Source organism: Ctenocephalides felis, unplaced genomic scaffold (genome assembly GCF_003426905.1).
Source record: "Ctenocephalides felis isolate EL2017-DRISC unplaced genomic scaffold, ASM342690v1 CF-g0.4_SCAFFOLD_01886, whole genome shotgun sequence".
NCBI lineage: Eukaryota > Metazoa > Arthropoda > Insecta > Siphonaptera > Pulicidae > Ctenocephalides > Ctenocephalides felis.
The window spans coordinates 45369806-45394841 of record NW_020538040.1 but is presented as its reverse complement, the minus strand read 5'-3'; the positions used below and the strand labels follow the sequence as shown (position 1 = coordinate 45394841).

General features: G+C 29.5%; 1 protein-coding gene across 1 annotated transcript in view; it reads right to left on the bottom strand.

Annotated features, from left to right (window-relative positions):
* The window catches only part of LOC113378291 (cytosolic carboxypeptidase 1-like), a 317444-nt gene that overhangs the window by 25447 nt on the left and 266961 nt on the right, over window positions 1–25036 (bottom strand). Inside the window, exon 14 of the mRNA XM_026618823.1 lies at window positions 17846–17933. Within this exon, the coding sequence (XP_026474608.1) occupies window positions 17846–17933 (88 nt within the window). The remainder of the gene's footprint in view (window positions 1–17845; window positions 17934–25036) is intronic.

The following is a 25036-nucleotide window of genomic DNA, read 5'->3' as shown; positions in this document are numbered from 1 at the left end:
TCAGTATGTTCATTAAGACCAAGAACTCTATCGTTATACCAAATAAATTGAGTAATTTTAATTTTAACAAACGTCAAAAAAAAAAAAACTACTCATTTTCTCAAACTTTGATGAATTTTTAAAATTAAACTACTTTTCGTAAGGCTGTAATATTTCAGTAAATTCTATGAGACTATGATATATATCGCCAAAAAAAATCGGCTTAATTTTTTTTCAACAGTTAATTACAAGAAAACGGCTCGGTAGATTTTCGGCTAAAACTAATCAGTATCATTCCCAACTAATATCTTTCGAACAGGTTTTTATTTTTTAAAATCGATTCGGTGGTATGAGCTTAAACGTGGACGAAAAGTTTAACACTTTTTTCCAAATTACAAAGAAACGGCTTGGCAGATCGTCGCACAAAACTGACAAACGATAGTCTTGATTGAGACACATCAAATGGCTTTTAAATTTCTGAAATCGGTTCAAGCGTTGTCGTAGGACCGTAATATTTTAGTATGATCTATAAGACTATGGTCCAAGGACTACCACCACAAAAATAATAAAAATCGTCGAATAAAAATTGTTTAACACTTTATTACAAGAAAACGGCCCGGCTGATCTTTACCAAAAACTAATCAGCACGATTCCCAACCAATATCTTTCGAACAGTGTTTGAATTTTCAAAATCGATTCAAAATTATGGGCTAAACCGTAGACGGAAAATTTTTCACTTTTTGTCAAGCAGAATTGATAAACGCTAGTCCTCATCGTTTAGAAAAAACTAATTTCTAGTAATTAACTACTCAACTTAAATGCTCAACTTGTCGCAAAATAACAAGCAAAGTAATCTATCAGAATACAAGTAACAACTGTTATTAAAAGCTTACTTTTGACTTTTTAAAAGCAATGTGGTCTACAAATAGGGCGACTGAAAACAAGAATGTGAACTTGTTCAAACAAACATATTACATCTTTCTACACCCCTTGGTCTCTTTTTCAAGATCAGTATAGTTTAGCTGTTATAGCGACTGTCACTACCGTACTCTGGCACAACCGTACCCGGCCCCTACTACATTATTAAGTTAGCAATTCGCCTTAAGGCTTTATTTTTCGATAAATGCTTTAATCAATAAGAATCCCTATTGCATTGGATGGATTATAAAATAGAGCTAAGAAAGCCAATGATATATTTTACAACCAATGAAATAATTACAGCTTTAATTTTTTATCTTTATTATCTCCATATAATGTTAGAATAAGGAAATATTATAATTTTCCTTTATGACTCATTAAGTATTAAGATTTGCTTTTAATGTGTTGCCACGTGATTGATAAATAGCCTGAACAGGAGAAAAAAGTTATTTTACTGAAACCGCCTTATACTTTAGTAGATTTATTATCCTAATTAAACTTCGATTAATTATTAAACCTAAAACTAATTAATAAATTTATATTGATAGATAGAACTGTAACTGGTTATAATATGCCTCGAGCTTGATACGCAGAATCTCTCTGACAGGTTCCATTTTAAGTAATCTGTTTCATCTTTGCCTTAACTAGTCGTATTAGTATTCCTAGCACTAAAGATTGTAATGAATAATAATTTAATTGATTAACAGCACGGTTAATGCAACGTAGTTTTACATATTTATTCCCTTTATTGAATACACTAACTCTATAAATATATTTACAATATAAATTGGTCAAATAATGTATGCAAATTATAGCATATACACGATATGATATTTAATTATTAAATCAGATATCAACGAATAAATTATAATAGGAAAAGTATAATAGCTCAATTAAAAATATGTCGAACATGACTCGATATAGATATTGAGGACTTTTTTTAGCTTTTTTCAAGCAATATCGTTTTAAATGATTAATGTAATAAAAAATAATGAAATATTTTTCATAATGTATATCATAGCTAATATAAAAATGTAATGGATATTACTAATTTAAGTTAATTATTTAGTCAAAATGCCATTTAAAATTCTCCATAATCAATAATTACATTCATAAAAATTCATATCGTATCACTATACTTAATGATAACTATTTTCAAATTAATAGAATAAAAAATATTTTATTACGGGAGCATCCTCCGCAATAAGATTGTTACTACATTACCATCAGAAAACTTTTTCAAGATGTACAAAATAAAAGTTTACCTGAAATAATATATAACATATGTATAGATATGTAAATATAAAGAAACATTTCTTTCATTTCAATTTTACAGTACAAGTTTTATATTTGTGTGCGAAATTTAACCCTTCCCGCAGAAATGACGCTGCGCTTAGGAGCCAGTAAACCGCCCATTTATTTATTACATAAATATCTGCAAATTTTTTCAATCATTATCGATTATCATGTATTTAAAAATTAAAAATTGCACTTCTAAAAAACTAAAAATCGTAATAACTAATTAGAATTATCAATAATTTAACTCATTGTCAGAGTGATAAATATTGAAGCAAAATATGTCATACTTGATGGCAGAAAAATTAAACGTTAGAATGATATAAAAAATAACAAATAAATAATTATTTCTATGTATATTTTGGCACAATATTTTATATTAATTTGAGTATTAATAGAATTAGATTGTTAGAAAAATTAAAGGGAGCGCAGCATTATGTTTCAAAAAACGGTGGAGAGGGGCGCGGTACGAAAAAGTTGAAAACCACTAAGTTCAATTTTATCACGCCTTTTTGAAGCATCAACTTAGATTTCTAAAAAATTTTTTAAAATATTTTTGAACAGCAGTCAGAACCAAATAATCCAATAAGCTGTTGTGCTGATTTGATTTAATACTAGTCTATTTGACAGACGGCAACCCAATCAGTTGTCACATCTCTGCATGATATTATTATTACAATTTCTGTAACAGTTTTATTGGTGCAGCAATAGGGCCAGGTGAGAGCTATTTTCACTTGGAAACATATTGCTATCTATATTTCCAAGTGAAAATCGTTTTCAATGCTGCCTGACAAAAGACTGCTCGAAATGGGTATCAAACCCGGGACCTCCGATACAGGTAGCTCTTAACCGCTTACCTGCTGGCGATCCCTCTAAGAATTATACCATGATCGTTGGTCATTACGAGTAAAAACATATATAATATACATAATAACAATCTAAAAATTATAATTCTAGTTTCGTAAAAGGTTATATTTGTGAAATCAAATATAATCTCAGAAATACAGAAAAACATCAGTATGCAAAAATGCACAATACTCTCATTCTTCTTGCGGTTAAAGCGTTTACTCTCTAGGATATTCAATGAATTTAAATGATATACGCCGAAGAATGGAATGTGCGTTCTAGTAGTGTTGTCAGTTTATTGCAAAACGCAAGGAATTAGGTAAAGTATTGAATTGCGATAATTTTATAAATTTTTGCATCGGCGGGATAGTTAAGCACGCTCCATAGAAAAATAAAAGAAAAACGACATAATGAGAAACTTTTACAAGGAGAAGTTTGATGGTGGCTGTTGGTCAAAAATGCGCTTGAATTTCATAAGATCGATTACTATTGCAAGCGTCCAGATCGCCGGAGACTTGAATGCCTATAATCACTTAATAAATTGTTGAAAATATGTACATTAATTGAAAGCACCTGTCACCGAATCAAAATATCACCGGATGCTGTGCCTTCGATCTCGTTTATAAGAGATCGCCCGAGTCGCATGCAATCCGCTCGGAACCTGCGAATAAGCGCCAATGCCGGCTTGTTTTTACATAAAGGTAATGGGTCCGTAACCGCACATGACGGATTGGCCGGCGTCATTACAACGTTGTTTTCGATGTTTTATTAATAGTCGTCATAAATTAGAGGCACTGTAATTAGGAGAATGCTTAATGGAATACATACATCATCCGCGCCACGATTGTAACGTGTATATATACTTACAATTGCGCTCTTATTACACGGTAACACGTACCTGCGAACGGGGAACCTGTTTCATATTTCGCATCGAAATCGTAACAAAATCAAATATTTCGATGAAAGAATAGACAAACCTATTATTAATATCATATGTGACATTTCTATGGTTTAATTGAAAAAATATCTCTCCCTTTAACACACTATTATCAATTACATTTATAGTTAGGTGCAAAAATAGATTATACGCTAATGATATTTTCATCCATAAAAACAAAAAAAAAATGTTTAAATAAACGATAGTAACCGAACTAGCTACTTAATAAAACAAGAAATTAATGTTCCTAATTTTAGAAATTTTATTCTATCAAGTCTCAATATCAATCCAACATCTCATCAATCATCCTTACATCTCCATCTCATCATCAGCCGAATTCATCATCACTTTTATCTCGAAGTGAAAATTTATATTAATAAGTAGAAAACCTGACACAACAATAAAAAAGAAATGTTGCTATTTTTCAGCACATAAATTGTAAGTAAACAACATAAACGTGTTGACTATAGATTATATAGAACAAGATTAATATAGATCAGAATATATTCGAGGTGCTTATTTAAAATCATTCACAATATCATATTTACAGGCAGATAATTTTTCTTTAAACTTTATTGCTTTTTCTTACATTTTTACATATATATTACATTTCTTTACATATTAGATACATTTTACTTCTTCCTAATATCTTACATGTTTTTATTTTTTTCTTTTTTCATTACATATTTCAATTTTTTTTTGTTTATAATGGATACTTCTCCTGAAGGCAGGTCCGTGTATAGAAATAATCTAAACTCAGTCATGGATGCACAAGGTCAGAGTCCTTTTTATTTTTGATACAGGGATATAATCCGAGTACCTTTTACTTGCAAGAAGCATGTTGCTATTACAATTATGTCCCAGATGCATACACGTATGCTGCAGCAATGCCCACAACAGACCATTTTTACTTGAGATCGTATTTTGGATGATTTCAAGTGAAAATCTAGTATTGAACTGCTTTAATACAGAGACGGTCAAGGTTGGGATCGAACCCTAGACTAGGATTTACTAGTCCACGTTCATACCACCGGACCACGGCTAGCCCATAACATTTGGAGGTGAGGTTTTAGCAGATTTGAGATTTTAATAAACACCAAAAACATAGCTTTTTTACCGTTTCGTGACTACCAACTTATGAGACTACTCAACATGTTACAAAAGAATAAAAAGAAAATAATATCATGGGAATTGTTATTCAAGTGCTGCACTTTTAAATTTATGTTTCACCTTGTAAAACGTCGAAGTTTGAGAAAAATATCGATGGCTCCGGGGTTAAAGGTTGCCAACCGCTGTCATTGGTTCTCCATGTAACTATATCAAGTTGGAGATTATATTATAGAATAAATACTCGGACATGGGCTGTCGCCTGTGGATATGTGGCGGCTGGTCTTTGTTGTCGACCTCATGTGCCGACTCATCTATATCATTCAAAGAGGCAGGGATGCGCGAAAAATATAATAAAAGTATAATACACGTTATTCAAATCGTTTCAAATTTAATGTGTCATCGTTATTGATTCATTTTTAACGATTAAACCCAAGCACAACTAGATGACTTACAATTATTAATGCAATTAGTTATGAAAAACGTGCTTATTTCTGCAGTCAAAACTTTTCGTTTTACATAGACGCCGATCTGGTTTGTTATAAAAGTATGAGCTTTATATAATAAGTTCATAATATATTTCTGATTTAGGTCTACTACTACAGAGACGTTTCCAATTCTTTGAATTTGTTATATAAAAAATATACTGTAAATTTTAATTCCATTAATTTTATCTTTTAGTAATCTATTGGCATAAACAAATGTAGCCAAAATTTAAAAGGCCAAAATAAGATTTTTTGTTCGATTTTAATAATTATTGTTACTTTTATAGAGATATATCACTTTGTTTGTTATTTTGCTGTAAATTGAACATTCGTAGTTAATTACCTGCAATTAGTTTTGTTTTATGAGACATGTATATGTTGTGAAGTGCATTTCCTGTCTTTTTTGGGTAAAATTGACACAGAAAATCAAACTTGACTAACAATAAGATAAAGTATGAAAGAGAAAAAGAAAGGAAAAATTCAAAACAATAAAACAAAAGATTTGACAAAGATTTCTTGCAAAAAATCATGTTTTGTTATACAATGTTATATAATATTCGCTCGCAGACAAATGTTCAAATTACCAATTAATTTACTTCGTTTTCAGCTAATTGGTTAATTAACAAAATTATTGCTGATCAAAAAAGTAGCACAACCGTACCCAGTCTACCCTATATATATTAGTATACGTCCTACTCTAAGATAAATCAAATATTCCCATCAAAATCTCAAATTATGCTGAAGATTTAATTTAAACTGATGTTAATTTACAATATGAAAAATATATGAAAATTTTAGAAATGTAATAAATTTAAACGCTACACATATTTATTATCCAAAGAATTGTTTATTAAAAATGTATATATACACAAACATATATTAAACACATAATTATAAGTAAAACATATTGCAATACCGTTCTGTATAAAAAAAAAACTAAAAATTAAATTTAGTATCATCTATACCTTTGGGATTCGCCTTTGTATTAGTGGTTAATATGATTTAAATTATAAGTTTCAGGTTTTATTCCCGCCTCGGGCAGCTTGATGTCAAGCAGTAGCGACATTAGTTTTCAAGATTCATCAGAACTATGTAATATTAAATTAAGATAAAAGACCCATATGAAAAATACTGAGAAATTTTATATTGGTTCAGTAATAACCCGGTAAGGTGCTATTTTCAATTGATACATATAGCTTACTATATTTCCAAGTGAAAGTAGCACCTTACCGGGTTATTACTGAACCAATATAAAATTCCTCAATATTACAAATTTTGTAATAATAAATTCATTAAATAGACATGGAACAACCGTATGGGTTGCCATAAAAAATGTCACGCAGTTTAATAAGTCAAAACAAAAGCTCAAAGGACTAAAAAAAACAAGTCTATGCTAGTGCATATCTGAATGTGTGTTGGTGTGCATCAGCAGTTACATGAAATAAGTTTCGCAAATGTTTGTCGTATTTTCATATTGGTCTTTTATCTTAATTTAACATTACATAGTTATGATGAATCTTGAGAGAACGCTAAGACGTCAATTATATCCATTGAAAACAGTGGCATAAATTTACCGATGGTTATTATCATAGCGGATGTCGATATATCAGGAACGGGAGAGCTCCTGCTATACATATATATTAGGATTTGAATCAGGCGTGGCCAAATCCATCGATTCCATGGTCAATAATCATTGATGAACCCATTATAATAGGTTATAATATTATATCATATTATAATAGGTATATATCTAATAGAGTATTTTAATAAAGGTAATTGAAGACAAAAGTAGGGGAGGCTGGGTACGATTGTGCCAGGGTACGGTAGTGACAGTCGTCACTACTAAAAGAGAAACAAAGTATAATTGTTCGAACAAATTCTCATTATTGCCTTCAGTCAGTGCCACACATTAACATGATCTGTAGGCCGCATTGTTTTTGAAGTGTCAAAAGTAAGTTTTCATGTTCGAATTTGTTTATTAATTACTGTAAATTGAATGCAGATAAATCATTTTGTTTTCTATTTTGCCGTAAGTTGAACATTAGTAGTTATTTACCAATTTGCTTAGATAATCTGTCCTAGGGGTGTGGACGGTGGATACTGAAATACTGTTCTTAAATACGGTGGATTAGTCATAAAATCAAATCAGACAAATAAGGGCGAGTGTCACAATCGTCCACACCTGAGGGATGGTTTCGACACTTGACTTTTTCTTGTATAATTTGATTTTATAACTAATCTATCGTATTCAAGGACAATATCTTAGTATTTCCATGCAGTTCAAATTACTTTTTTCTCGGCCAACTGGTAAATTACCAAAATTATGGCTGATCAAAAAATTAATATTTAAATCAATATTAGCGTATTAAATTTGCTGTTCCCAAATAATAATAAAGACAATATAATAGTATGCAAAACAAATTATAATAAATTTAATGAAGACTTGGTTAAGCAGGTCCAATTACATGTGCTAACGTTAAAGATAAAAAATTAACCAATTTGGGCATTTAGTGGTTTCTTTAAAAAATATTATTCGGGCACAAAAAAAAATGCGCTTAAAACAGTTGAAGACAAACCAAATGTGGTTCCTATATTTCTAATTTTATATATGATTCACTTTAATATTTTAGGTTACTAGACGTAATAGTGTTGCAACTTGTTAAGCTTGTGATTTTTTTTGGCATATATTTATTGCTAAACAAAATAATATTGTTTTTTAATATTATATATTACGTTGATCTTTATGTATTTAAAGAGTTTATTTCCAATAAGATATCTCATTTTTTATTTTTTTTGACACTTTATTTAAGATTGTATAGCTATTCTTTTAAATCTTCGAGTAGGAGATTCCTCTCTCAATCATTTTAAATGTTTGTTTGAATGACCTGGTAATAAGCTTGTGCATTTCAATAAAAAAATTATATTTTAAAATTTTCTCAAACATATATTATTCAAATCGCCGCGTTTTGAATTTCTGTAATATTACAAATAAGTTTTGGATTATAGATCTGTTTATTAATTTAATTCATTAAGATATTTTATAAAAATAACGAAAAGTTGCAACAATTTGTTTTACCGCATCCGCCGACTAAGCCACATATCACCAGTTTTTTTTTCAATCACGCACGTGCTGTTATCGAGATGGGTAGGTGGTAAGATAATAAGGTGAAACAGTGAATACAAGAAATTAATTTTTATATTTTCGAACAGTTTAAGTTATGAATGAATACTATTTCATACATTTAGTGCTGTTAAGTCCATATGAAAAGAGACATGAATCTAATTGCTCAAGTATTAATTTCATAACCGATACCTAGGTTCCATTGGTCAAGTCATCAATTAGGTTAGGTAGTCATCAATTAGTGTTTTTTTTGCAATATCTAAGAATATTCGCCAAACACAAGTGTGCAAACATTCCAGAGTGTGAAGATGGCTACATACATGTGATCAATGCAGGTTATTTTGAAATGTCCGGTACTATGTGCCACTGTTTAAAATCATATTTTTTGATACCGAGGTTTGATTGATAGTATTAATTATTTTTTAGCAAAGATTGCGGTTTTGTTAATTTGGTTTGATTTCTAACTTTGTTATCTAACATAAATCATAATTTAATAAACATTTCGTAAAATATTTTTTGATTTATTTATAAATAACCTTAGGTGTCTGCCACTAGGAAACTTCCCCCTATTTATTGAAAATAACATTTACATACGTACATAGATATCAACGAAAATAATGTTTATTAAGAATTTGAAACTTTCTTATGTATGTACATATATATTTTCTTAGATTACATTAAATACATATACTAAATTGCAGCATTAATAATGCAAAAATAGTATTACATTAGGGTGGTCCGTAATATGGACATTTTCACATTTTTTTACTCGCAAGAGCTCGAATGGTTCCAAATTGATAAAAAACAATTCTCTGAAAGTTTTAGCTCTTAATATTGGCTTTTAGATAGAGCGCAATTCAATCAAAGTTTTGTATGGAAATAGCATAAAATTTTTTTTAAAAAAATTTGCAGAGCGTCGAATTTTCAAAAAAAAAAAAATTTGACAAATTTTCACTTTTAATTTATTTGTCGCTAAGTTATACCTAAACATTTTTTTTTTAATTTTCAAATTTTTTTCCATGCTATTTCCATACGAAGTTTGATATAATTGCGCACTATCTAAAAGTTAATATTGAGAGTTAAAATCTTTAGAGAATTGTTTTTTATCAATTTGGAACCATTTGAGCCTTTGGGAGCAAGGAAATTCGAAAATGTCCATATTAAGAACCACCCTAATGTACATACATAGAAATTGATCGCGGTTGGTAGTCCGGATAATCGCAAATCCTCATAACTGAGGTCCGGATAACCGAGGTTCTACTGTATCATGAAAAAAAAAATGAGAAAAAAACAATTATCTCATGCAGTTTAAAAATTGTAAGCTATTAGGTACAACCTAGAGTTTTGGTCAAAGTACGATTATTTTTCAGTTGCTGTTATTACAATCCCCCATCAAGACTGCCACCCCCAGTTCGGCTAGACGTAAAGTACTAGGTCACCTTGTATATAAATTAATCGATTCACGTTAATAGGTTTTTTCACATTCAGAAGAAACAGAATAATTTTAGATCAAACGTAGTATAATCATTATTGGCAGATGAATGATTTCTTGATTGGCTTGTTGGTCAATTAAAATTGTACCCGGACTCCGGATCGCGGACCGCACGCTTTCCACAGTATGCCCAAGAGGTTGTCTCATGGGTTTGAGATATGATGCGTAATGTATGTAATCTGTTTGCACGCATTATAAATATTTTATGTGTACCATTTCGAATGAACGCATGTTGATCGCATTTCAATCTGTTACACGTCTGACGCTAATGATATTTGATACGTATGTGAAATATGATAAAACCACAACACAAGAGTTGTTCTAGTAATCTACAAGGATTATTTTTTAAAAAGATCCTTGTTTTATTTTACAGTCGCATTCGCGAACGAAATGAATGCATCGTGGGAATGCAATCACGCTTTGCATTTAGCACGGCCTGAAGGATAACTGACAATAAATGAGATGATCTCGCAAGGTTTAGCAGATGGGATTTTATAAAAATAGATAATATGGTTTTATTTTAAAGGTTAATTAAATACGAGGTATTCAAGGCTGGATGGAATATGGCTACTGTTAGGCCATCCTTTTGAAATCCGAGCTCACCAATGCGCTGTTTTTCGGCGGTTATCAAATTAAATATTTCTTCAAGAATATTTCAAGAATATTAAAGTTTATCATTATTTTGACTTCAATTATCGATAAAAAACATATTAAATATTAAATTTCATCATCCAAATCTTATTAACACAAACCAAATAAGAAATCTTCGTCTTCGTGTGGACATCCAGAGGAAAAGTTTCCATATTTGGACTTATAGTGCGGAATGAAAAATAATGTATATTTATTGATTAAAAAAATAATCTATCTTCTGTAAAATTGCTTTTTTACCTCAATTTACTATTTTCTTAAATATTTGTTATTATTTACACTATTATTGACAGGGTAAAGCTTCAGCTGATCCTTTTTACCCACGTGCAAACATTTATAAAGATTATATATATAAGAAAACTGTCAAATCTAACTAAAAATTAATAATACATCTTATAAAACAATTAAATAACGTACACTTAAAAATTATATTGAGGTCTCGTAATCTAAATAACAGTGCTCACAACCAACAATAAAACAACGAACGAAAATAGTTTTGTTATGGATTTTCAAATATTGCGGTCCTAAACCTGATAGTAATGTCGTAAGAATCAAGGTGATGACTGGTTATACACCTTTTTCTCTCTACTTTTAAATAGTGTATTAAAAAATTCCTAACTTTACTTGTTTTTGAAAATTAGTAGCGGTCCTTTTTTCCCGCAGACCTACCTAACATTTAGCAACAACTTATGATGATACCTTACTCCGCTCTACCCTATTTAAATATGTTTCTATATAAAGCAAATATGACAAATTGGTGCAATTTTCCTTTTGAATAGATTAAATTCCAATTGTAAGCGTTATATCAGCAAAGCATATATTTTATCTGTAATTCAAAATATAATTAAATAGTTATCATAATGCATTAACATATATTTAAACAAAGCTCTACTTGGGGTCAACATTCTAAAACGTTCACTGTTTTGGTTTTATTCGTCAATATCTGTCTAAATCGAAACAAATTTATGTATAGCTTGAAAATGTAATGCAACTCTGCATTAACTTGTTAATGTGAAAAAAACAAAGAATAGATAAAAAGGTACTTTTAACAGTAAAGAAAATTGTTGTAAAAGGTCAAGTTTTTTTTTTTTATCAACTCCTCTAAGCAGTTTGTTTAAAATAACGTTTTTGATATCCATAGATCGGTTAAAATTTGGCTAATATATGAAAATATTTAGTAATTATTTTGCTTATTTAAAAACGTCTCCTTCTAAAGTATGGTTAATTAGAACTTAATTATTATTAGTTACTAAATATTTTTACCTTCGGAAGGAGAAGTTTATGTTTTTGCTAGCAAATCCGACTAATTTGATGTTTTCTCAAAGTTTTAAGGCATTGTGAAACGTTTGGCACAAAAATTGAAAATGGTATGAGTGCCTATGTATATGTGAGCTAATATGTGACCATCAGAATTAGCATAAAAGAGTTTCCACTGCGTTTGTGCTAAAAATCGTGAAAGTGGTCCACATGGACCCCCAGGGCTCCATGGCAACTTTCAAGGAGTCCACGGCAAGGGAAATAAAATTTAGGGGTCCACGAAATAAAAATGGAAGTTCACGGCATATTTAGAAATGATTTAAACTTTAAATGTTAGTATTGAGCGCGGAGCCAGCCACCCATCAACCTCGAATATCTCAAAAACTATTGAATGTTTCAACTTTAAATTTTCGTCAAATATTTAGTAAAGTGTAGTTACAATGTATATCAAGTTTCATCAAAATCGAATTATGCATTTTTGTAAACGTACAATCTGTTTCAATACCAGTATTGAGATTGGAGCCAGCCACCCATCAACCTCGCATATCTCAGAAACTATTGAATGACCCACTTTAAATTTTGGTCAACAAATTAAAAGAAGAAAAATATGAATTGGGCTCCGAATTGCTTACCCTTTTACCATATTCTCTAGATCTGTTTTCCCAGCGACCTAATACCGATCTCAGTTCTCAAAAGGATGCTTGCTGTGAAGAAACTTTTACCAAATGATGAAATGATAGCTGAATTTGGTGGAGAAGTACAAATCGTACTAAAAAAATGGTTTCGAAAAGTTTGAAGTTCGCTATTATCGTTATATCGTCTTCGAAGAAACTATATTGCATAAAAAAAAGAAATTTCCCCAAAAAATTGGTTTTTCTTAGTTATCCTACGAATTTATTGAGTGATGTGAAATATATCGTTTTCAAATATTTGATGGGTAGTTAAAATTTTAATATCAAGCATTGCGAAGATTCGATTTAAACCTATATTTTTTGAGAAAGCGGCACAATTCAGTCGGGAAATTTCTTCCATTAATAACCCCTAGTTTCAATAACTTTTATAAGAAAAAAATGTGTTAAAGCATTTTAATATCACGTGAATTCAGTAAGTGTAAAACAGAAGAGCTACAGTGTGAAAGTGCAATTTGTACTGACAATTAGTTGATGTATTATATAAACTTTCTTTATCATATATCTAAAGGCTACGCCCGTGCATAAGAACGTGCGTTTGGTACGAAATAACATCGGCATCGTAAATTTGTTCATTTATGTTTTCGACGATACTTCCGTGTAAGGTTTTATGGGATATAAAAATAATATTAATACCAGCATGAACATGAGACACGACTTGGGAAATATTGTGTATACTTATAGTTTGTTATTGGCGATGCAAAGATTAAGCGCGCGCGCGCCTCCGTTGACAACATTCTTAACGAATGTCAGGACCGAAATATCGATAACATAATCTCGAATCCCGAATCCCGAAAAATAAATTACTGTAGGCGTTTCGAATACATATTAATACGTTCATAATTTTGTATGAGACATTTTTGCATTCCATGGTAAAACTAATGGTCCATGGCATCGTGCTTTAAGGCAAATTGCAGGAATTCCCAGTACCGTAAAATTTAGAATTTTTTTGAAAATGTTGAATTTTTTCAAAGCGATCGTTTATAAAATATCTGATAATTTGATGTGCAATTCTTCATTCCGTCAATACATGTAAAATGTTTTTTGAATCATTCAAACCGGACGCTCCCTTCTTTCAAAAACTGAATTGCATTTTTTACATTTTTTGTCCAGTTTTTACATTTTCTTTCTCAAAAACCAATCAGCACGTCTGACTGAGGAGGCGTCCATTAATCACGTGAGCGAGTTTTTAAGGACTTTTGGACCCCTCCTCCCCCTTGGTGATACATGGTGATATCAAAAATTACCCCCCCTCTCCCACCAAACATTAAGTGTATTTTTAGTTGCGTGATAAAACTGTAAAATTTTTGATTTTTTTTTGACAATGTTTGATACGTGATATTTCGTGATTTTTTGTCAGACCCCCCCCTCCCCCTAAAAACCTCACGCGATTAATGAACGCCCCTTTATAAGCTAATAATTAGCATCAGAAACCGAATGCTTTTTTAATCATTCAAGTCAATAAATCTGTGCTCTCCAAATCGTCGACGAAAATTTGTATCCGGACGTACATAGTATATACAAACTACACACACATACACATACACACACATTCACACATGCATCAATTTTTTCTAAGGTATGCCAAAATGTTCAGAAAACTGAGACGTAAAGACAAGCTAAAATTTTTATTTTTGATATTTTTTCGATTATTATAACCTACCCTATGGTAGAATAAAAAGTCCTAACAAAAAACTGAATTCATAAATTGATTATTTTGTTAATCATTTTTTTAATTAATTTTCATTGTTAGAGATCAATTTCAGATCTAGAGATTTGTTCAGTAAAATTACGGCATAAATAAGTATTTAATAAATAGTTTAAAAGCATAAGTGATTTATAATTGTCTTTCGTGCTGCGAAGATATAAATGTAATTTGTGTTCGCCAAGGTGCTCGTAAAATTAAAAAAAACTTTTTTGCTGCGAGTTGGACGACGCCAAATCAGTGGCATTATTTTTGTAAAAAGTCAATAGCTCGTGGAAGATGTCTCAGGTATGTAAATACTGCTCGTCCATTTTGACACAGGTGAAACTTAACTACATAAATGCATAAATAGGACTCCAAGTGATTTTAATTGCTACAAGTCGAGATATTCAACACATCGTTTGTGGCAAAATTGCATATTTTAAACATGAATTTTTTAGCTGCGCCAGCGATTCCTAATCTATTTTGAATTATTACATTGCATTGCATTGAATTATTAACATAGAGCAATCCAAGAATCACTCATGTCATGTTTAAATTAGTTTCTTTTTATATATCATATATAAAAATTAATTATTTTTTTAATTATTATTTTATTCGTCAATGATATCGATATTTAGCGCTACATTGATTTTAAATATACAAAAATATAGATGAGTTATAAAATATAATATAATTATTATTGTATTTAATCACATAATGCATAAAAAATCTAAACCAAAAATTAATTTTGCATTTATTTATGCCAATTATGTATAGGCAATATGCATATTCGGACAGAGCTAAATTAAGACATCTTAATACTTTATATTTATACTGCTAAAATTTGGAAACCATAAAGGACACTTCACTCTAAAAAAATATAAGACCTAATTCGACTATTAATATGTAAGCATGGTGAAAAAGTATGCTCGATATATAAACATATCATTTTTAAAAATGAAGAGAAAAGTTATGAAAATATTCGTTTACAATAAGTATATCAAAAAATGCAAAAAATCAATGCTAATTTTTTATTTAAAATTACACATTGAATTTTTCCTAAAGTTTAAGGTAAAATTAATATATATAATGAACCAAAAACTAATGTGCGATATGTTAAAAATAAATTTGAATAGTACGCATTTGAAATTTTGTATTTAGGGTTCATTTAGTGATTTTCAATACACATACATTTTTATATACATACAATCAGAAGAAAAAATAATTTCACGTATTAAGGATAGTGAATATAAAAAAGCTCCGTTATTTTTTTGCTAATTAGAATACTTAATTATTATTCGTATTTTTAAATTTTTAGAAACAGTTCAATAGTTATTAATTGAGATTAGTTTTTACAGTTTTTTAGAGTGAATAAGATATAAATAATGAAATTATATAAGTCAAGACTCAATGCTAAATTTAAATCTTAGAAAAATGATAGTAATCTAGATAGAAAAAATGCTAGATATTTTTTGTAAATGGATAAATTATTTATTTATTTTTTAATTACAAGTTTCCTAAAAAATCTGACACGAAGCAAAATTTTGTACCCGTTTGATAAATATAAATTGAAAATGATATTGATTAGTTCGGTAATAAATAGTTAAACATGAAACATAAAATTATTGATAAATATGAATGTTATTAAACTGTTTTAATTATACAGGCAACCAAAAAGATTCCCTAAACATTCACCCAGAAAATTATTTCTAAATTCAAAACAACAATTTCCAATATATAATATTTAATTGCTATAGTATAGCTATCTTTATATTTTTGCTTTATTTCAATAATTTTATCATATTGAACTATGTTTTAAAGTAATTATTAGTATATGTACAATTTGGCAAAGGCAACAAAACGCTACTTATAATAATATAGTGTTCAATAAAATAATGCTATAATAATTTACACAAATATATAAATTTCCCAAGTTTGACAATCTTTTATATCGTGCATGTTTATTCTAGGAATATGGTGAAATTAATTATTCTTCAGTCGCTTCACACTTTACACCAAAGGTATAATTTTAGGTAAAAAAATATACGAGCAATAATTGAATAAACACTTAGCGTTCTTCTAATGACGGACTTCGGGGCGCGAGGCATCGGTTGCAAATCGGAACAATGACATGAAATTAGTAGCTGAGCAAGGATAAATTCCTTGCCTTCCATGAATCGAATTATCAAATGTAATATGATAATGAATGAGAAATTGACTAGTAAAATTGAAATTAAAATAAATGAATCATGCCAATCGGCGCTTTTGTGAAAATGAAATATAAGAAATGAGTTCCCACTGTTAAAAATTACTTATTAAGAAATTTGACCAGCAGGTGTTTCTCTTTCTGAAAAAATTATTTGATCCATATTTTTACTGAATAAAAAATTATTTGTTATTATATTAAATATATTTCTTACTACCTCAGAGACAAGTTTATGTTTCGCCAGAAAATCCGAATTGTCAGTCTGAATCATTTGAGACCAAATTTGAAACAAATATGTATGTAGATTAAAGTTTATATAATATCTGAATTATATTCAAATATAATTATAATCAAATTGTGAATCGGTATTGTGTAATAATTGTTTATAATTTGGAAATTAAAATTATTTACATTCCAAAAAATATATTATTATATATTATATATATATATATGTATATATATAATATATATATATATTATATATATATATATATATATATATATATCAGACGTCCATTATATTATATTATATTTAGATCATGCACAAATGAAAATATTAATGCAAACCATAGAGACATAAATATAAATACCATATTGTATTTGTTGAAGAGATTTATAATCTGTAATTTGTAAAGAGTGAGAAAAATATCAGTTCGAACGTATTTCCGTTTTATTATATTGGCCATTAAGGTGACAATCTTCATGGCGTTGAGCTTTGCACGGGATGGTTACTACCCCCGGTAGAGGGGTTAGCGGATAGTTTTAATTGGGCTAATTATTCACTTCTAAAAGTAAAGTCCGCAAGACATTATGTGTAATAAATAATAAATAAATATATCTTCTTTCATTATAGCTTAGTAACAAATCAGTGACTGTAATAAGAACTGCAAGAAATACATAATATATCAACAAATTATTGTTTAATACAGTACACAGCTACAAGGGTTAAATTATAACCCATAAATAATTGTTTAATAATAAATTTCATAACTACGTAACATAAATACAATATCTTATAGAATATTTTGTCCTTATTTCGGTATCTACATATATATCTTTAAAATTTATACTTATAAACGATTGAAGAAGAAAAATATGTCTTTAGATTTATTTTGTAGTTACTCAAGTAAGCTAGTAAAATTAAATTTTAGTTTATTAATGAAATGAACTTAGTTACCTTGGCATGGTAGATCTCTGGATGAATAGTAGGATGCGGATCTCCCCACCTTCGATTTAAATCTTCATTTGTTAGTCCACAACGATAACTGTAAAAAATGAAATGATAATATTAGTAATAATAAAACAAATTAATGATTTAATAGAATTTATATATAAATAATAATTCGCAACCTTGCACAAAGGTCCGCGGGTAAAGAAGTCCAATGCGATACCTCAAGTATTGGTCAAGAATTTTTTAACAACAATATTTGAAAATGCGGGGAAAAACATGTATAACCAGCCATCACCTTGATTCCTACAACGTCGATATCATAAGATAAACGACAGTGTTAAAAATACATATCAAAAGTATTTTATTTCGTTGTTAGTTTTTGGTTGTGAGCACTGCCCTTTAGTTTACGGGGGCTTGATATAATTAAACTTAAGTATACGTTATTTAATTCTTTTATAATATATATTGATATTTTCAAATTAGATTCACCAGTTATTTTTATATAACCCCTATAAAAGCTCACACCTGGGTAGGGTAAAAAGGACCAACTAAACCTTTACCCTGATGAAGGTGTATGTAAAACATTAATAATAACAAATAATAAAGTAAATTGAGTTGAATAAAGCAATTTTACAAGAGATACATTAAAAATAGTTATTCCTACTCTGCTGATGAATTTTTCTGACAAAATACCAGATCAAGGTTATTTATTAGCTATTAGTTATAATATAGCGCAAAATCCCTTCAAAACAAAAAAATATGGCATTGGATCTGTTTGCCTCTCGGCCGTCGTATTTTGCAAACAAATTTTTGAAAAAACAACAAAAAACACATTTCTACAATGATGAATTGTAGTGTAATTGGAGTTTTACTGATCGTAGTCAGATAGTTGTTGGTTTGATATGTGTTATTTGTTGTGATATAATTGGTTTGGTTTTTGCGATATATGTGCTCAAAGTCAAATTGGAACTTTATGCCCCGCCCTACTCTACTTTTAATTAATATATTTAAATTATATCATATCAGTATCATTTAAAGTAGTTAGAAATTACTTTATAGTAAACTATGTTTAGCAATTATAACTAGAATCTTTTCGTCTTTTTGTGTGACGCTTATCCTAGAAGTAAAGTGTAACTTCCGCTTCGGCTGAAATTAAAAATTCAGTTCAACTTTTTATCCATCTGCCTTCGTATCAGTTCCGAACATGAATAGAGTTACATTATCTGCATCTTTTTACTATAAACCGAGTTACTATACAGAATGCAAGTAGTAATTGTGAAGGTAATATACGGCCTAACGAATCATTAGCAGCCTGATGCATGTAATAACATAGACCATAGTTCTATGTTATTAGTTAATTTGCAAGCAGCAACATGAAGGAAAGATTTTCTACTAGATATCTTTATTTACTGGAACACACTGTTTATTTTTAGAGTAATAGCAGTTGCTAGAATATTATTTCTCTTACTATTAAAACGATTTTATTACTTCATATGAGCTTATAATATAAATGTATTACTTATTGATTAAATGTTGTTATGATAAAATCAATTTCAAAGTTAAAATTAAATATAAAATGAAATTAAATTTATCAGAAGCAATTTTTTATATTTTTTCCGTTATAAATCATAAATAAAAGTTTTTAATACCAAATAAAATAGAATAAATATATATTTACTAAAAATCATTAATCACATTTTATGTGACATGAAAAATTATCATACAACAATATATTTGAAATAATATGAATTATTTGACAAATAATCCTTGAAAAGATTTATATATTGAGCGTTTCCCAATATTCTGAACATAATATTATCGATTTCACGCTTTTTTTGTATGCTATAACACAATATATAATTAATATTATGCATGAAAAATAAATTAAATCGAAAATAATCGATTATCGTATAAACAACTCTTTTGACAAAACGTTTTGATTATATTTTGATTAATAAAATTATTATATTTAATAACTTAAATATGTTATGTTTTCTTTGCATTTAAGAAGTCATTCAGAAAAAAATTTCATCATCATCATATTATTATAGACGTATAATGATAATGTATAAAATCTAATATGACTCTGTTAGTGTGTAAAATTAAAATTAAATCATCACATAGATTAGCGTTATTATGACATTTAAATGGATACTCTGCCTCGGCCTTTTTTCGTTCGATAAACTTCATAAAATTCATGTAATCATTTTCATAGCTCACGGTTATGGAATTAACGTTATTATATATAGAGAGAAACAAACAAAATATTTGCTATATTTATTTTTCTGTTACAAAAAAGGTAAAAAATGCTGGCAGTTGGCGATTAACGAAAATGTTACCAGTATTTGAACCGCAAAATATCCATTCGAAAAATTTGATGAAGTTAATTCACGTATCAAATAAGAGAATATCAATGCGCAAAAATAATCGCAGCTTAGATTTGTTTAATTGTTTATAATCACTCGAATTGTTAGCTAGCCTGTTTTTGATATTTGCTAGTTTAAAAAAGAAAATCACTTTTCAAATGATGATATTTGGACTTGTGGCTCAGTGGATTTGCAATCATGTGGTACCAGGTTCGATTCACGCCTAGAAACTAACTGATATCAATCTAGAAGTAATATAAATTTTTACCTAAAAATATGGATCTAAAATATGATTTCAATCGCAAAAGCGCAATCAAATAATGGCAATCATTCGGTTGCCTTAAGTTTTATTCTCAATATTCTGAATTTTGCATAGTTAACAATAGCTCATAAACTATTCTTACAATTAGATTTTGATGGATTGATTTATATATTAATACTTTTGGAGGTGATTTACACTGAATAACGCTATTTACAAAGTTTATATTGAGATTGTTATGTAAGGACTTATTGCTGACGAACCAAGGGGCATTAGTAATCAGTCTTAAATTTTTAGACGATTGCAACAAATTTTTAAGTAGTTTTTAATAGGCTTAGAAATTTTATTTATTGGTTTCAAGCAAATTGTCTAAACGTATATAATGTCTGACTCTATCACCATGCGAAGTTTCATCAAGATCCCAGAAGAGTAACCCTTCCCTTGTTAGTTTTACCTTGTTAGTTTTCTAACAAACATTTCTAAAACTAACAAAAACTTGTTAGTTTTTTGGTTCACAATATGCTCTGTTTAGGACTAGGTATAGGAGATAAAATGTGGAATACGTTACAAGGAACAGCCTATGAGGGTTGAATATTATCTATTGGGATTTTCTTCGTCAGCTTTCTAGAATCTGATGTCTCAGGAAATTGTGCGATCATAACATTCTGATAATCTCCCAGCTTATAAAGCTAATCTACAGTGTAGATTCTGCACTAATAAATCTAATAACGCTCTCTAAAAAGTCTATATTGGGATTGTCATGTACGGACTTATTGCTCATGAACTAAGGGGCATTAGTTTTTAAACTTTAATAAGCTAAGTAATTTTATTCATTGGGCTCAAGCAATTTGTTCTAACGTACATAATGTCTTAATTTATTGTTTATAGTCTGTTTAGGCTAAGTAAAGGTATAAAAGTTAAATATTAAAAATGTGGAATATGTTACAAGGAACAGTTAATGAGGGTTGAATATTATCTATTAGAATTTTCTTCTTCAGCCTTCTAGAATCTGGTGTCTAAAGAAATTGTACGACTGCATTGCATTCTGATTATCTCTTAGATGGTGAAGTAATCTACACTACTAAATCTAATAACGATCTCTAAAAAGTCTATATTGAGATTATCATGTAAGGTCTTATTGCTGACGAACCAAAGAGCATTAGTAATCAGTCTTAGATTTTTAAACTACTGCAACAATTTTTTCAGTAGTAGTTAATGTGAAATATGTTACAAGGAATAGTTTATGAAGGTTGAATACGAGATTGAGATTTTCTTTTTCAGCCTTCTAGATGCTGGTGTCTAAAGAAATTGTGCGACTATGGCATTCGGATTATCTCCCAGCTCGTGAAGGCAATCTACACTAATAAAATTAATAACGCTCTCCAAAAGGTTTATATTGGAATTGTCATGTAGAGAACATTGTTCATAGCCAAGGAGCATTAGTAATCAGTATTAGATTTTTAGACTATTGCAACACATTTTTTAGCAGTTTTTGAACCTCAATTGGCTAAGTAATTTTATTTATTGGATTCTAGCCATTTTCCTTAACATACATAATGTCTTAGTGGTTTGTTCACAATATGCGCTGTTTAGGCCTAGTACAGGTATGATATTCAACTTATTCTGCGTATCGTTCGGTTGGGAAATCTCAGACGATTCCATGCAAACATAGTTACAATCTGTTCGCGATAGGTTCACGAGTGATATATAACGTACGCATGCTAAGGAATGACAAATCACCCTTATCTCCTTTTGCAGAAGCTACTTGTCTTCTTACTATGTTTTTATTTATTTATTTATCCGAGCACATATAGCAAAAAGCAAACACGTCGTTGGTGGCTGAGTATTTTAATTGTGACTTTGTTTATCTATGCGCTAATGTTAAGAAGTTTTTTTCTGTTAATTCTGAGCGAAATATGTTAGGCCGTTTTACTTGGATTACTTGCGACGACCTTGTATTGAAGATACCAGAGTGAGAATAGATGCAAATGGATGGAATATAGGAACGGGCAAATGAACTGAAATATTTCAGATTCACATAGAATGCGCATAAATATATGAGCGTACCTATAAAATCTACATACTATTGAAAATCATTCTCTAATTGCAATGTAAAAGAATTTTAATACCAGATTCAACAAAATAACAATTTTTCAGAGAGTTTCAATAAAATGACACAAACTATGTTTTGATTCGAATATTTTATTTGCATCGATAAATAAGTAATTTGAAATAAATTAACAGCGTATTAGTATTTTATTTTAACATAACAAATTTATCGTCTCATATTTGACTGAAGTGTATTTTGCGACAAATTATTAATAAATTCTAGTTATTTAAAATAAGGAGTTCTGCAAAACTATGTAAGAAACACAAAAGCTCTTTAATATAATTATTTAAGCTCCCCCGCCAAGTAGCGGTTAGAGACATAAAATTTCAATCAGAAGGTCTAGGTTCAAGACCCGCCTCGGGCAGTAGTAGTAAAATTGCTCTTCATTTTCATTTCAAAGATTTAGATATCAATATTATATTTATGTTACGTAGTTATAGAATTTATTATTTAAAAACTCTCTTTCGATTAACGCAGGTTGTTGGGTTATAATTTAACCCTTGTAGCTGTCGACTGTATTAAACACTGAGTTGTTGATATATTATGTATTTGTTGCCGTTCTTATTACAGTCACTGATTTGTTACTAACATATAATGAAAGAAGATTTATTTATTTATTTACTTTTAGAAGAGAACAATTAGTCCTATCAAACTATCCGCTACCCCCTACCAGGGGTTGCAACCAACCCGTGTAAAACTCAATGCCATGAAGATTGTCACCTTCTTGGCCAATATAATAAAACGAAAATACGTCCAAACAAATATGTTCTCGTAAGAAGCTAAATTAAGTATTTTTTAATAACAATATTTGAAAGAAGAGGAAAAACGATATATAACCATCAATCACATTAAGTCGTACGACGTCGCTATCGGGAGATGTTTAAAAATCCATAAAAAAAGTATTTCGTTTAATTGTTAGTTTTTATGGTTGTGAGCACTATAGTTTAGTTTAGGAGACCTTAATATAACTTATAGGTATTTATTATATAATTGTTTGTATTTGTATTTTGCATGTATCGTTAATTTTAAGTTAGATTCAATAGTTTTTTTTATATAGCGTCTCTGAAAGCTTATATGTCGGTAGGGTTAAAAAACCAAGCAAACTTTACCCTGGCAGAGGTGTAAAAAATAAAAATAAATGGTTAATAGATCAATTAGTTAACAAAAGCAATTATTCAAGAATCAATTAATTATTTAATCTAACTTTGGTAATGATTATTTCTAACGAAATACTAGTTCAAAGTAGTACACAGTGTTATATCTGTAAAAAATATATCCATGAAATATTATGTTGCATCTGTTGTTTCATAGTTGTCCTATTCATTAAATAGGCTAACCGTTGTTTTGCCTTTTTTTAAAGCGACATAGTTAAGTCAATTCCTCACTTATAGGAACCTTCAAGTTCTGATCCCTGTTCAAATAAAACACAAAAAATATCTGCAATTTCTAGTATACTAGAGTGTATCTATATTTCTATTCATGGTCTGGAAATCTGAGATAACAGAGTTACCCAATTGTACAACTTTGCAGACAGTTCTAGTTAAATAATTTCAACAATTTCAATTTTTACTGCGCACGGTGCATAAAATTGCTATTTTCGAACAATCTGCAACATGTAGTCGGCTTTTAGGATGATAGCAGGTAAATCAAATAATTCAGCGATGCGATTCAAAACACATCAAATCGAGCCGCTCTCGACTGAAACGGAATCGAAGAAGATCAGTCATGTGAATTACGTTCACAATGTACCAATTAGTGCGACGGCTCAAGTAAAAACTGCAGCAAACACTATAAAGGGTGTCTCAGAACTCAACGTCAAGCTAAAACACTTGATTGTAATTATCAAGGAAAAAAATATGAAGGAAAATTGTTTATGCAATTTAAAAATTGTGAGCTTTTAAGTACAACCTACAACTTTGGTCAAATTGCGACCATTTTCTTCATTATTTTTGTTTATATAAACTTTGGAACCTTTACACAAAGTAATGACACCATTGCCGAAACTATTCTAGAGTTACGACTAATTATGTATTAAACTTTAAAATTAATTTTAATATTAATTTTTATTTGGAAAATATATGCATTGAGTTAATATTCAAACACAAAAATAAACAATACGCCGACGGGATTTGAACCCGACCATTTTTAACTCTCTTATCTATGAATCCGAGCATAAGAGATTAAAGCAAGGGCTCAAACTTCTATCACCGCATTCTATGCAAAGTTCCATCACAATCCCAGATGAGTAAACCTGAGATTCTCCTTGTCAGTAAAAGCTCAATGATAAAAGAAGTGGACATAATTGCTAGGAGTAAGCAAAATTCGTGAGCAAAAATCATGTTATTTTTAGATTTTTATTTTTTTACTCATTTTTAAAGCCAATACTTTGAGTTCCAATTTGTGATTTTTAATCTTTGATACCAGACTTTTCTTTATGCCATATATTTAGCGCAAATAAATCA